At 48.5% G+C, this 14,263-nt stretch overlaps 1 protein-coding gene across 1 annotated transcript in view; it reads left to right on the plus strand.

Moving 5' to 3' along the window:
• Positions 1 to 422: 422 nt before the first annotated feature.
• Positions 423 to 14,263, plus strand: part of NALF2 (NALCN channel auxiliary factor 2) — a 572,598-nt gene continuing 558,757 nt past the window's right edge. Inside the window, exon 1 of the mRNA XM_075323998.1 lies at positions 423 to 2,012. Coding sequence (XP_075180113.1) covers positions 1,212 to 2,012 — 801 coding nt within the window. The 5' untranslated portion in view covers positions 423 to 1,211. The remainder of the gene's footprint in view (positions 2,013 to 14,263) is intronic.

The raw sequence follows: 14,263 nt of genomic DNA on the forward strand, positions 1-14,263 counted from the left end.
CCAGCACTGACTACTTCAGACCAGGATGTCACCTGGCAGCTGGGATCTGGAAGACATCACAGCACCGACTCCGCTACAGTATCCAAGAATAGGCACTTTTAGCATTTCAGCACATGTAACCCTTATATTATGAATATGGTGTCATCATAAAGATCTCTTACAGCTGAAGACTGCTCTATATAGCATCTGCATGAGGAGTGCAAGCTCTTCAGACCAGGAGCAGGCAGTCAGGGCTGTGGTGAAAGCTGACTCACCCATTATTAGGGGAGAGGGCTGCTAGAACACAAGAAGCTGAATGGAAGAGAAGATGAATGAGAAGCTGCACATAGTGAATGAAAGCAGAGGAGGGGGAAGAAGGGGTGGAGAGTCTGTGAAAAGGAGGGGGGCTTTTATAATAAAAAAAGCCCAGAGTTGCATAAGGCAGGGAAGGCAATGCACGTGCATGTGAGCGCGGGGCCGCGCATTGACGTGCCTGCGCCCCTCTGATCAATTTCTCAAGGTGTTCTCTGCACAGCTGAAGATGGCGACAGATTAAATAGAAATAATAGGAGACCCAGCTGGGTGACCTCGGCCTGGGTGCACGGCGAGGAAGAGGAGGCATGGGAATATTCAGCCCTAGCAGCAGGATGCCCAGGGAGCAGAAGAACAGTGCCCATCAGAAGAGGAAGAGAAAACAATAAGGAGGGCACAGCCACCTTCCCAGGAGCAGAGGAGCAGAAGCAGCCCGGATCGCAGGCAGGATGGGCAGCAGGTGCTAGGCTCGGGGGATGCCTGGCTGTGCTGCAGGTCCATAGGGGGGTGGCTGGGGGTGCGCATGGCTTGTCCCCTGCATCCCCTGTGGACTTCTCCTTGATGTACTGTGCCCCGGGGCTGAATCCTCACACAGGGAGGGGGGTCTTTTTTTCTTGGTTGCTTTCCCAATATTCCCCGCAATGGCCTGTTCCTGAGTGACCCGGGCAGGGGCGGGGAGGGGAGCTCCCATCCCTCCATCCACCTGTCATTGCTCCTTCACAGCCTCAAGATTCTCCTATTCCTCCTCATCTCTCCCTCCTGGACCTCCTTGGCCCCCATTCCCCGATGATGCCCCTCTCTGCAGGCCCCCTCACTGGAGGCAGGTGACATTGTGCTGGTGGCACGGAACCCACCACAAACATAGGGGGTGGGGAGAGACTGAGAGCACCCAGCCGCCGACTTCTCCCACCCCCTAAAATATGATCAGGGGGGCTTGGATGTATCCAAGGGAAGATGAGGCCGTCTTAAAGATCTGCTGGGAACCCCGACACAGTGACAAGCCGTGCGCCGACTCCGAGAGGGCTCAGAGATGGCGCTTGTCCCTCGCCTCGCTCCTGTTCTTCACCGTCCTGCTGTCTAATCACCTCTGGTTGGTCTCTGCAGGGGCCAAAGCGAGAGGCAACTTCTCCTCCAGCAGCCCGCAGCCCGGCCAGCAGGACAACTCCAGCGTGCTGTCCCTCCACAGCTTCCCCGGGGAGGGCAGGGGGTGCTGGGACCACTTCCTAAGCAATTCGACCAAATCTGCTGCTCATCGTCCGCACTGCACCGGCGCCAGGTCCTCTCACCTGGATACTGCCTGCACCAAACTGCATCTGCAAAGACATCGGGGCCCTGCGCCCCCCTCCGCCCCCCAATCCTCCTCCTCCAGATCCCACTCCCCTTCCTCTACTTCCTACAACCAAAAGAGGAACTTTTTGAAGGCTTATTTTAACAATTTCACGCTGTCTTTTTGTGATACTTACACCATCCTGGACCTGCTGCTGGGCATGTCCAACCCGGACAGCCTGAACTGCAGCCTGGAGAACCTGATGGAGGACTTCATGGGGGTCCCCGCAGCCCCTGCTGCTGTCACTGACGATGAGGTGTGCAGCACCTGTGTCCAAGCCTACCAGAGACTGGATCAACATGCTCAGGAAAAATACGAGGAGTTTGATTTTGTGTTAGAGAAGTACCTGCAATCTGGGGAGTATTCTGTCAGATCCTGCGTGGGGGACTGCAAGGTAAGGAGGGGGAGCCCACCTGGGTCACACAAGGTCAGGTCACAGGTTACTGCAGCATAAAGTAGTTCATTGGCACCAAACAACATGTACCTGCCATCTCATGGAGGTCACCTCAGACTGGCAGCCCCTAGAGGCCGGAGCTGGAGGCCAATCGCGTATTCCTTCACATGAGAATCAATAGACACTTCACTTTCTGGTACCAATAGAATTATGAAAGAGCCTAGCTTCATCCTCTAAGTTCTACCTCCAGTGTGAGTCTGTGTTGGGGAGTGCTGCTTTACTAATCCTTACCTTTCCAGTTTAATAATGGGATCATCGGTATTAGATATCCTTATAGCGCTATCTCCCCTGATGTAGCCCTCCAAAGGTGAGAACTTATTTCAGACTTCACCAAATAGTTTAGTTCCAGAGATGACAGAATAGGGACAGTGTGTGGGAGGGAAGAAGACTGTAATAAGACACTATGTTACTATTACCTGATTGATATTACTAAGTTTACTAATACTGCTAGGATGGTATGTTTATACACTTTACTAGAATAATGGGCTGCAACCTATGCTCAATACTGAGACTGCAACTCAAAGCAGGAGCTGACAGTGTCCAAGATAGAGGGATAGACATAGATAGATAGATAGATAGATAATGGATGGATAGATAGAGGGATAGATAGATACAGGGATCGATAGATAGATAGATAATAGATAGATAGATAGATAGATAGATAGATAGAGGGATCGATAGATAGATAGATAATAGATAGATAGATAGATAGATAGATAGAGGGATCGATAGATAGATAGATAATAGAGAGATTGATAGATAGAGTGATAGATTGATAGATAGATAATAGATAGATAGATGATAGAGAGATAGATAGATAGAGGGATCGATAGATAGATAATAGATAGATAATAGAGAGATAGATAGAGGGATAGATAGATAATAAAGAGATTGATAGATAGATAGAGGGATAGATAGATAATAGATAAATAGATAATAGAGATAGATAGATAGAGGGATCGATAGATAGATAATAGATAGATAATAGAGAGATAGAAGGATAGATAGATAATAGAGAGATAGATAATAGAGAGATAGATAGATAGATAGAGGGATAGATAGATAGAGGGATAGATAGATAGAGGGATAGATAGATAATAGAGAGATAGATAGATAGATAGATAGAGGGATAGATAGATAATAGAGAGATAGATAGATAGATAATAGATAGATAATAGAGAGATTGATAGATAGATAGATAGATAGATAGAATCATAGATAGATAGATAGATAATAGAGAGATTGATAGATAGATAGATAGATAGATAGAATCATAGATAGATAATAGAGAGATTGATAGATAGATAGAATCATAAATAGATAGATAATAGAGAGATTGATAGATAGATAGAATCATAAATAGATAGATAATAGAGAGATAGATAGATAGATACAATCATAGATAGATAGATAATAGAGAGATTGATAGATAGAGGGATAGATAGATCATGGACAGACAGATTGATAGAGTAGGTAGCTCACAATGATAGTTACAAACTTGTACGAACTTTTTTTGTTTCAATCTTTTTTTATTACGTCTTAAAACAATAAAGATACAAAGAAGGGGACAGCCAAGTTGTTAAATATTAGCAGAAAACATTGTTCAGTTAAAGAAAACCAAACCATTTTCTTTTAAACCAACCCTTCGTGTTCTATCATATTCCTAATTTTCCTCCTTTGAAAGAACTTTTTTCCTATTTCTTTCATTAAAACATACTTTCCTCAAATTTATTTTTACAGTTACACCAATAGTAAATATTTGACCCTCCAGTACAATGGTAAACATAATGTAAACTACTGACATTTCTTAAAAGTGTATAAAATATCTGGTGATGACTTATTCCACAGTTGTGACAGGTCGGCTGAGCAGGTCCTTTCAGCCCGGAAGCGGGGCTATATCTTTAAACAAGCTTGATTATATGGATGCAAATATTACTTTCAATTGCTGCTCCTTAAATTGTTCTGCCGCATCTTTTGGTAGGATTTTACCTAAACTATTGGCACTTGTCGGAGATGCAGAAAATAACATTTCCTCAAAAAGTGATTTAATATTTGGACCGTATTTGTAAATATTACTTCCAAGCATTCCTTTGTAGTTGCTCCTTTGAGATGTGCGCACTGCACTGTATATCCTGACGCAGCAGTGGGAGGAGAACTGGGGATGTGTACCAGGACAAATTCTTTTATTGTGTAACCATGGGGAAATATTCCTGCTCCTGATTGGCTTGCACATTGCTTGATTTGTAAGTAATGTGATAATGTGGCATAGCTGACCATCCAGGCTTCTTATACTGTAGTTTGCACACTGCATTGCACCTCATAGACTAAACACTGCCCACAATACTACAATGCAGTGCTTCATAAAGCCTGAGGAGCACACTGCCCACAATACTACACTGCAGTGATTTAAAAAGCATGAGGAGCACACTGCCCACAATACTACACTGCAGTGATTTAAAAAGCCTGAGGAGCACACTGCCCACAATACTACACTGCAGTGATTTAAAAAGCATGAGGAGCACACTGCCCACAATACTACACTGCAGTGCTTCATGAAGCCTGAGGAGCACACTGCCCACAATACTACACTGCAGTGCTTCATGAAGCCTGAGGAGCACACTGCCCACAATACTACACTGCAGTGCTTCATGAAGCCTGAGGAGCACACTGCCCACAATACAACACTGCAGTGCTTCATGAAGCCTGAGGAGCACACTGCCCACAATACTACACTGCAGTGATTTAAAAAGCCTGAAGAGCACACTGCCCACAATACTACACTGCAGTGCTTCATGAAGCCTGAGGAGCACACTGCCCACAATACTACACTGCAGTGCTTCATGAAGTCTGAGGAGCACACTGCCCACAATACTACACTGCAGTGCTTCATGAAGCCTGAGGAGCACACTGCCCACAATACTACACTGCAGTGCTTCATGAAGCCCGAGGAGCACACTGCCCACAATACTACACTGCAGTGCTTCATGAAGCCTGAGGAGCACACTGCCCACAATACTACACTGCAGTGCTTCATGAAGCCTGAGGAGCACACTGCCCACAATACTACACTGCAGTGCTTCATGAAGCCTGAGGAGCACACTGCCCACAATACTACACTGCAGTGATTTAAAAAGCCTGAAGAGCACACTGCCCACAATACTACACTGCAGTGCTTCATGAAGCCTGAGGAGCACACTGCCCACAATACTACACTGCAGTGCTTCATGAAGTCTGAGGAGCACACTGCCCACAATACTACACTGCAGTGCTTCATGAAGCCTGAGGAGCACACTGCCCACAATACTACACTGCAGTGCTTCATGAAGTCTGAGGAGCACACTGCCCACAATACTACAGTGCAGTGCTTCATGAAGCCTGAGGAGCACACTGCCCACAATACTACACTGCAGTGATTTAAAAAGCCTGAGGAGCACACTGCCCACAATACTACACTGCAGTGATTTAAAAAGCCTGAGGAGCACACTGCCCACAATACTACACTGCAGTGATTTAAAAAGCCTGAGGAGCACACTGCCCACAATACTACACTGCAGTGCTTCATGAAGCCTGAGGAGCACACTGCCCACAATACTACACTGCAGTGCTTCATGAAGCCTGAGGAGCACACTGCCCACAATACTACACTGCAGTGTTTCATGAAGCCTGAGGAGCACACTGCCCACAATACTACACTGCAGTGCTTCATGAAGCCTGAGGAGCACACTGCCCACAAAACTACACTACAGTGCTTCATGAACCCTGAGGAGCACACTGCCCACAATACTAAACTGCAGTGCTTCATGAAGTCTGAGGAGCACACTGCCCACAATACTACACTGCAGTGCTTCATGAAGTTTGAGGAGCACACTGCCCACAATACTACACTGCAGTGCTTCATGAAGCCTGAGGAGCACACTGCCCACAATGCTACACTGCAGTGCTTTATGAACCCTGAGGAGCACACTGCCCACAATACTACACTGCAGTGCTTCATGAAGTCTGAGGAGCACACTGCCCACAATACTACAGTGCAGTGCTTCATGAAGCCTGAGGAGCACACTGCCCACAATACTATACTGCAGTGCTTCATGAAGCCTGAGGAGCACACTGCCCACACTACTACACTGCAGTGCTTCATGAAGCCTGAGGAGCACACTTCCCACAATTCTACACTGCAGTGCTTCATGAAGCCTGAGGAGCACACTGCCCACAATACTACATTGCATTGCTTCATGAAGCCTGAGGAGCACACTGCCCACAATACAACACTGCAGTGCTTCATGAAGCCTGAGGAGCACACTGCTACACTGCAGTGCTTCATGAAGCCTGAGGAGCATACTGCCCACAATACTACACTGCAGTGCTTCACGAAGTGTGAGGAGCACAATACCCACACTACTACACTGCAGTGCTTCAATAACCCTGAGGAGCACACTGCCAACAATGTTACACTGCAGTGCTTTATGAAGCCTGAGGAGCAAACTGCCCACAATACTACACTGCAGTGCTTTATGAACCCTGAGGAGCACACTGCCCACAATACTACACTGCAGTGCTTCATGAAGCCTGAGGAGCACACTGCCCACAATACTACACTGCAGTGCTTTATGAACCCTGAGGAGCACACTGCCCACAATACTACACTGCAGTGCTTCATGAAGTCTGAGGAACACACTGCCCACAATACTACACTGCAGTGCTTCATGAAGCCTGAGGAGCACACTGCCCACAATGCTACACTGCAGTGCTTCATGAAGCCTGAGGAACACACTGCCCACACTACTACACTGCAGTGCTTTATAAAGCCTGAGTAACACACTGCCCACACTACTACACTGAAGTGCTTCATGAAGCCTGAGGAGCACACTGCCCACAATACTACACTGCAGTGTTTCATGAAGCCTGAGGAGCACACTGCCCACAATACTACACTGCAGTGCTTCATGAAGCCTGAGGAGCACACTGCCCACAAAACTACACTACAGTGCTTCATGAACCCTGAGGAGCACACTGCCCACAATACTAAACTGCAGTGCTTCATGAAGTCTGAGGAGCACACTGCCCACAATACTACACTGCAGTGCTTCATGAAGTTTGAGGAGCACACTGCCCACAATACTACACTGCAGTGCTTCATGAAGCCTGAGGAGCACACTGCCCACAATGCTACACTGCAGTGCTTTATGAACCCTGAGGAGCACACTGCCCACAATACTACACTGCAGTGCTTCATGAAGTCTGAGGAGCACACTGCCCACAATACTACAGTGCAGTGCTTCATGAAGCCTGAGGAGCACACTGCCCACAATACTATACTGCAGTGCTTCATGAAGCCTGAGGAGCACACTGCCCACACTACTACACTGCAGTGCTTCATGAAGCCTGAGGAGCACACTTCCCACAATTCTACACTGCAGTGCTTCATGAAGCCTGAGGAGCACACTGCCCACAATACTACATTGCATTGCTTCATGAAGCCTGAGGAGCACACTGCCCACAATACAACACTGCAGTGCTTCATGAAGCCTGAGGAGCACACTGCTACACTGCAGTGCTTCATGAAGCCTGAGGAGCATACTGCCCACAATACTACACTGCAGTGCTTCACGAAGTGTGAGGAGCACAATACCCACACTACTACACTGCAGTGCTTCAATAACCCTGAGGAGCACACTGCCAACAATGTTACACTGCAGTGCTTTATGAAGCCTGAGGAGCAAACTGCCCACAATACTACACTGCAGTGCTTTATGAACCCTGAGGAGCACACTGCCCACAATACTACACTGCAGTGCTTCATGAAGCCTGAGGAGCACACTGCCCACAATACTACACTGCAGTGCTTTATGAACCCTGAGGAGCACACTGCCCACAATACTACACTGCAGTGCTTCATGAAGTCTGAGGAACACACTGCCCACAATACTACACTGCAGTGCTTCATGAAGCCTGAGGAGCACACTGCCCACAATGCTACACTGCAGTGCTTCATGAAGCCTGAGGAACACACTGCCCACACTACTACACTGCAGTGCTTTATAAAGCCTGAGTAACACACTGCCCACACTACTACACTGAAGTGCTTCATGAAGCCTGAGGAACACACTGGCCACAATACTACACTGTGGTGCTTCATGAAGCCTGAGGAGCACACTGCCCACAATACAACACTGTAGTGCTTCATGAAGCCTGAGGAGCACACTGCCCACAATACTACACTGCAGTGCTTCATGAAGCCTGAGGAGCATACTGCACAGAATACTACACTGCAGTGCTTCATGAAGCCTGCAGAGCACACTGCCCACACTACTACACTGCAGTGCTTCATGAAGCTTGAAAAGCATACTGCACACAATACCCTACTGCAGTGCTTCATGAAGCCTGAGGAGCACACTGCCACACTACTACACTGCAGTGCTTCATGAAGCCTGAGGAGCACACTGCCCACAATACTACACTGCAGTGCTTCATGAAGCCTGAGGAGCACAATGACCACAATACTATACTGCAGTGCTTCATGAAGCCTGAGGAGCACACTGCCCACACTACTACACTGCAGTGCTTCATGAAGCCTGAGGAGCACACTGCCCACAGTACAACACTGTAGTGCTTCATGAAGCCTGAGGAGCACACTTCCCAAAATAGTACACTGCAGTGCTTCATGAAGCCTGAGGAGCATACTGCACACAATACCACACTGCAGTGCTTCATGAAGCCTGAGGAGCACACTGCCCACACTGCTACACTGCCATGCTTCATGAAGCCTGAGGAGCATACTGCCCACAATACTATACTGCAGTGCTTCATCAAGTCTGAGGAGCACACTGCCCACAATACTACACTGCAGTGCTTCATGAACCCTGAGGAGCACACTGCCAACAATACTACACTAAAGTGCTTCATGAAGCCTGAGGAGCACTCTGCCCACAATACTACACTGCAGTGCTTCATGAACCCTGAGGAGCACACTGCCCACAATACTACACTGCAGTGCTTCATGAACCCTGAGGAGCACACTGCCCACAATACTACACTGCAGTGCTTTATGAAGCCTGAGGAGCACACTGCCCACAATACTACACTGCAGTGCTTTATGAAGCCTGAGGAACACACTGCCCACACTACTACACTGCAGTGCTTTATAAAGCCTGAGGAACACACTGCCCACACTACTACACTGCAGTGCTTCATGAAGCCTGAGGAGCACACTGCCCACAATACTACACTGCAGTGCTTCATGAATCCTGAGGAGCACACTGCATAGAATACTACACTGCAGTGCTTCATGAAGCCTGAGGAGCACACTGCCCACAATACTACACTGCAGCGCTTCATGAACCCTGAGGAGCAAAATTCTAACACTGCAGTTCTTCATGAAGCCTGAGGAGCAAACTGCCCACAATACTACACTGCAGTGTTTCATGAAGCCTGAGGAGCACACTGCTCAAAATACAACACTGCAGTGCTTCATGAAGCCTGAGGAGCACACTGCCCACACTACTACACTGCAGTGCTTCATGAAGCCTGAAGAGCACACTGCCCCCAATACTACACTGCAGTGCTTCATAAAGTCTGAGGAGCACACTGTCCATAATACTACACTGCAGTGCTTCATGAACCCTGAGGAGCACACTGTACACAATACTACTTCAGTGCTTCATGAAGCCCGAGGAGCACACTGCCCACAATGCTACACTGCAGTGCTTCATGAAGCCTGAGGAGTGCACTGCCCACAATACTACACTGCAGTGCTTTATGAAGCCTGAGGAGCACACTGCCCACACTACTACACTGCAGTGCTTCATGAAGCCTGAGGAGCACACTGGACACACTGCTACACTGCAGTGCTCTATGAAGCCTGAGGAGCACAGTGCCCATAATACTACACTGCATTGCTTTATGAAGCCTAAGAAGCACACTGCCCACAATACAACACTGCAGTGCTTCATGAAGCCTGAGGAGCACACTGCCCACAATACTACACTGCAGTGCTTCATGAAGTCTGAGGAGCACACTGCCCACAATACTACACTGCAGTGCTTCATGAAGCCTGAGGAGCACACTGCCCACAATACTACACTGCAGTGCTTCATGAAGTCTGAGGAGCACACTGCCCACAATACTACAGTGCAGTGCTTCATGAAGCCTGAGGAGCACACTGCCCACAATACTACACTGCAGTGATTTAAAAAGCCTGAGGAGCACACTGCCCACAATACTACACTGCAGTGATTTAAAAAGCCTGAGGAGCACACTGCCCACAATACTACACTGCAGTGATTTAAAAAGCCTGAGGAGCACACTGCCCACAATACTACACTGCAGTGCTTCATGAAGCCTGAGGAGCACACTGCCCACAATACTACACTGCAGTGCTTCATGAAGCCTGAGGAGCACACTGCCCACAATACTACACTGCAGTGCTTCATGAAGCCTGAGGAGCACACTGTCCACAATACTACACTGCAGTGCTTCATGAAGCCTGAGGAGCACACTGCCCACAAAACTACACTACAGTGCTTCATGAACCCTGAGGAGCACACTGCCCACAATACTAAACTGCAGTGCTTCATGAAGTCTGAGGAGCACACTGCCCACAATACTACACTGCAGTGCTTCATGAAGTTTGAGGAGCACACTGCCCACAATACTACACTGCAGTGCTTCATGAAGCCTGAGGAGCACACTGCCCACAATGCTACACTGCAGTGCTTTATGAACCCTGAGGAGCACACTGCCCACAATACTACACTGCAGTGCTTCATGAAGTCTGAGGAGCACACTGCCCACAATACTACAGTGCAGTGCTTCATGAAGCCTGAGGAGCACACTGCCCACAATACTATACTGCAGTGCTTCATGAAGCCTGAGGAGCACAATGCCCACAATACTATACTGCAGTGCTTCATGAAGCCTGAGGAGCACACTGCCCACAATACAACACTGCTTTGCTTCATGAAGCCTGAGGAGCACACTGCCCACAATACTACACTGCAGTGCTTCATGAAGCCTGAGGACCACACTGCCAACAATACAACACTGCAGTGCTTCATGAAGTCTGAGGAGCACACTGCCCACACTACTACACTGCAGTGCTTCATGAAGCCTGAGGAGCACACTTCCCACAATTCTACACTGCAGTGCTTCATGAAGCCTGAGGAGCACACTGCCCACAATACTACATTGCATTGCTTCATGAAGCCTGAGGAGCACACTGCCCACAATACAACACTGCAGTGCTTCATGAAGCCTGAGGAGCACACTGCTACACTGCAGTGCTTCATGAAGCCTGAGGAGCATACTGCCCACAATACTACACTGCAGTGCTTCACGAAGTCTGAGGAGCACAATACCCACACTACTACACTGCAGTGCTTCAATAACCCTGAGGAGCACACTGCCAACAATGCTACACTGCAGTGCTTTATGAAGCCTGAGGAGCAAACTGCCCACAATACTACACTGCAGTGCTTTATGAACCCTGAGGAGCACACTGCCCACAATACTACACTGCAGTGCTTCATGAAGCCTGAGGAGCACACTGCCCACAATACTACACTGCAGTGCTTTATGAACCCTGAGGAGCACACTGCCCACAATACTACACTGCAGTGCTTCATGAAGTCTGAGGAACACACTGCCCACAATACTACACTGCAGTGCTTCATGAAGCCTGAGGAGCACACTGCCCACAATGCTACACTGCAGTGCTTCATGAAGCCTGAGGAACACACTGCCCACACTACTACACTGCAGTGCTTTATAAAGCCTGAGTAACACACTGCCCACACTACTACACTGAAGTGCTTCATGAAGCCTGAGGAACACACTGGCCACAATACTACACTGTGGTGCTTCATGAAGCCTGAGGAGCACACTGCCCACAATACAACACTGTAGTGCTTCATGAAGCCTGAGGAGCACACTGCCCACAATACTACACTGCAGTGCTTCATGAAGCCTGAGGAGCATACTGCACAGAATACTACACTGCAGTGCTTCATGAAGCCTGCGGAGCACACTGCCCACACTACTACACTGCAGTGCTTCATGAAGCTTGAAAAGCATACTGCACACAATACCCTACTGCAGTGCTTCATGAAGCCTGAGGAGCACACTGCCACACTACTACACTGCAGTGCTTCATGAAGCCTGAGGAGCACACTGCCCACAATACTACACTGCAGTGCTTCATGAAGCCTGTGGAGCACAATGACCACAATACTATACTGCAGTGCTTCATGAAGCCTGAGGAGCACACTGCCCACACTACTACACTGCAGTGCTTCATGAAGCCTGAGGAGCACACTGCCCACAGTACAACACTGTAGTGCTTCATGAAGCCTGAGGAGCACACTTCCCAAAATAGTACACTGCAGTGCTTCATGAAGCCTGAGGAGCATACTGCACACAATACCACACTGCAGTGCTTCATGAAGCCTGAGGAGCACACTGCCCACACTGCTACACTGCCATGCTTCATGAAGCCTGAGGAGCATACTGCCCACAATACTATACTGCAGTGCTTCATCAAGTCTGAGGAGCACACTGCCCACAATACTACACTGCAGTGCTTCATGAACCCTGAGGAGCACACTGCCAACAATACTACACTAAAGTGCTTCATGAAGCCTGAGGAGCACTCTGCCCACAATACTACACTGCAGTGCTTCATGAACCCTGAGGAGCACACTGCCCACAATACTACACTGCAGTGCTTCATGAACCCTGAGGAGCACACTGCCCACAATACTACACTGCAGTGCTTTATGAAGCCTGAGGAGCACACTGCCCACAATACTACACTGCAGTGCTTTATGAAGCCTGAGGAACACACTGCCCACACTACTACACTGCAGTGCTTTATAAAGCCTGAGGAACACACTGCCCACACTACTACACTGCAGTGCTTCATGAAGCCTGAGGAGCACACTGCCCACAATACTACACTGCAGTGCTTCATGAATCCTGAGGAGCACACTGCATAGAATACTACACTGCAGTGCTTCATGAAGCCTGAGGAGCACACTGCCCACAATACTACACTGCAGCGCTTCATGAACCCTGAGGAGCAAAATTCTAACACTGCAGTTCTTCATGAAGCCTGAGGAGCAAACTGCCCACAATACTACACTGCAGTGTTTCATGAAGCCTGAGGAGCACACTGCTCAAAATACAACACTGCAGTGCTTCATGAAGCCTGAGGAGCACACTGCCCACACTACTACACTGCAGTGCTTCATGAAGCCTGAAGAGCACACTGCCCCCAATACTACACTGCAGTGCTTCATAAAGTCTGAGGAGCACACTGTCCATAATACTACACTGCAGTGCTTCATGAACCCTGAGGAGCACACTGTACACAATACTACACTGCAGTGCTTCATGAAGCCCGAGGAGCACACTGCCCACAATGCTACACTGCAGTGCTTCATGAAGCCTGAGGAGTGCACTGCCCACAATACTATACTGCAGTGCTTTATGAAGCCTGAGGAGCACACTGCCCACACTACTACACTGCAGTGCTTCATGAAGCCTGAGGAGCACACTGGACACACTGCTACACTGCAGTGCTCTATGAAGCCTGAGGAGCACAGTGCCCATAATACTACACTGCATTGCTTTATGAAGCCTAAGAAGCACACTGCCCACAATACAACACTGCAGTGCTTCATGAAGCCTGAGGAGCACACTGCCCACACTGCTACACTGCAGTGCTTCATGAAGTCTGAGGAGCACACTGCCCACACTACTACACTCTAGTGCTTCATGAAGTCTGAGGAGCACACTGCCAACAATAGTACACTGCAGTGCTTCATGAAGCCGGAGGAGCACTCTGCCCACAATACTACACTGCAGTGCTTCATGAACCCTGAGGAGCACACTGCCCACAATACTGCACACTGCCCACAATACTACACTGCATTGCTTCATGAAGCCTGAGGAGAACACTGGCCACACTACTACACTGCAGTGCTTCATGAAGCCTGAGGAGCACACTGCCCACAATGCAACACTGCAGTGCTTCATGAAGCCTGAGGAGCAGACTGCCCACAATACTACACTGCAATGCTTCATGAACCCTGAGGAGCACACTGCCCACAATACTACACTGCAGTGCTTCGTGAACCCTGAGGAGCACACTGCCCACAATACTACACTGCAGTGCTTAATGAAGCCTGAAGAGCACA

The sequence above is a fragment of the Anomaloglossus baeobatrachus genome, chromosome 9, assembly GCF_048569485.1.
Source record: "Anomaloglossus baeobatrachus isolate aAnoBae1 chromosome 9, aAnoBae1.hap1, whole genome shotgun sequence".
NCBI classification, from domain to species: domain Eukaryota; kingdom Metazoa; phylum Chordata; class Amphibia; order Anura; family Aromobatidae; genus Anomaloglossus; species Anomaloglossus baeobatrachus.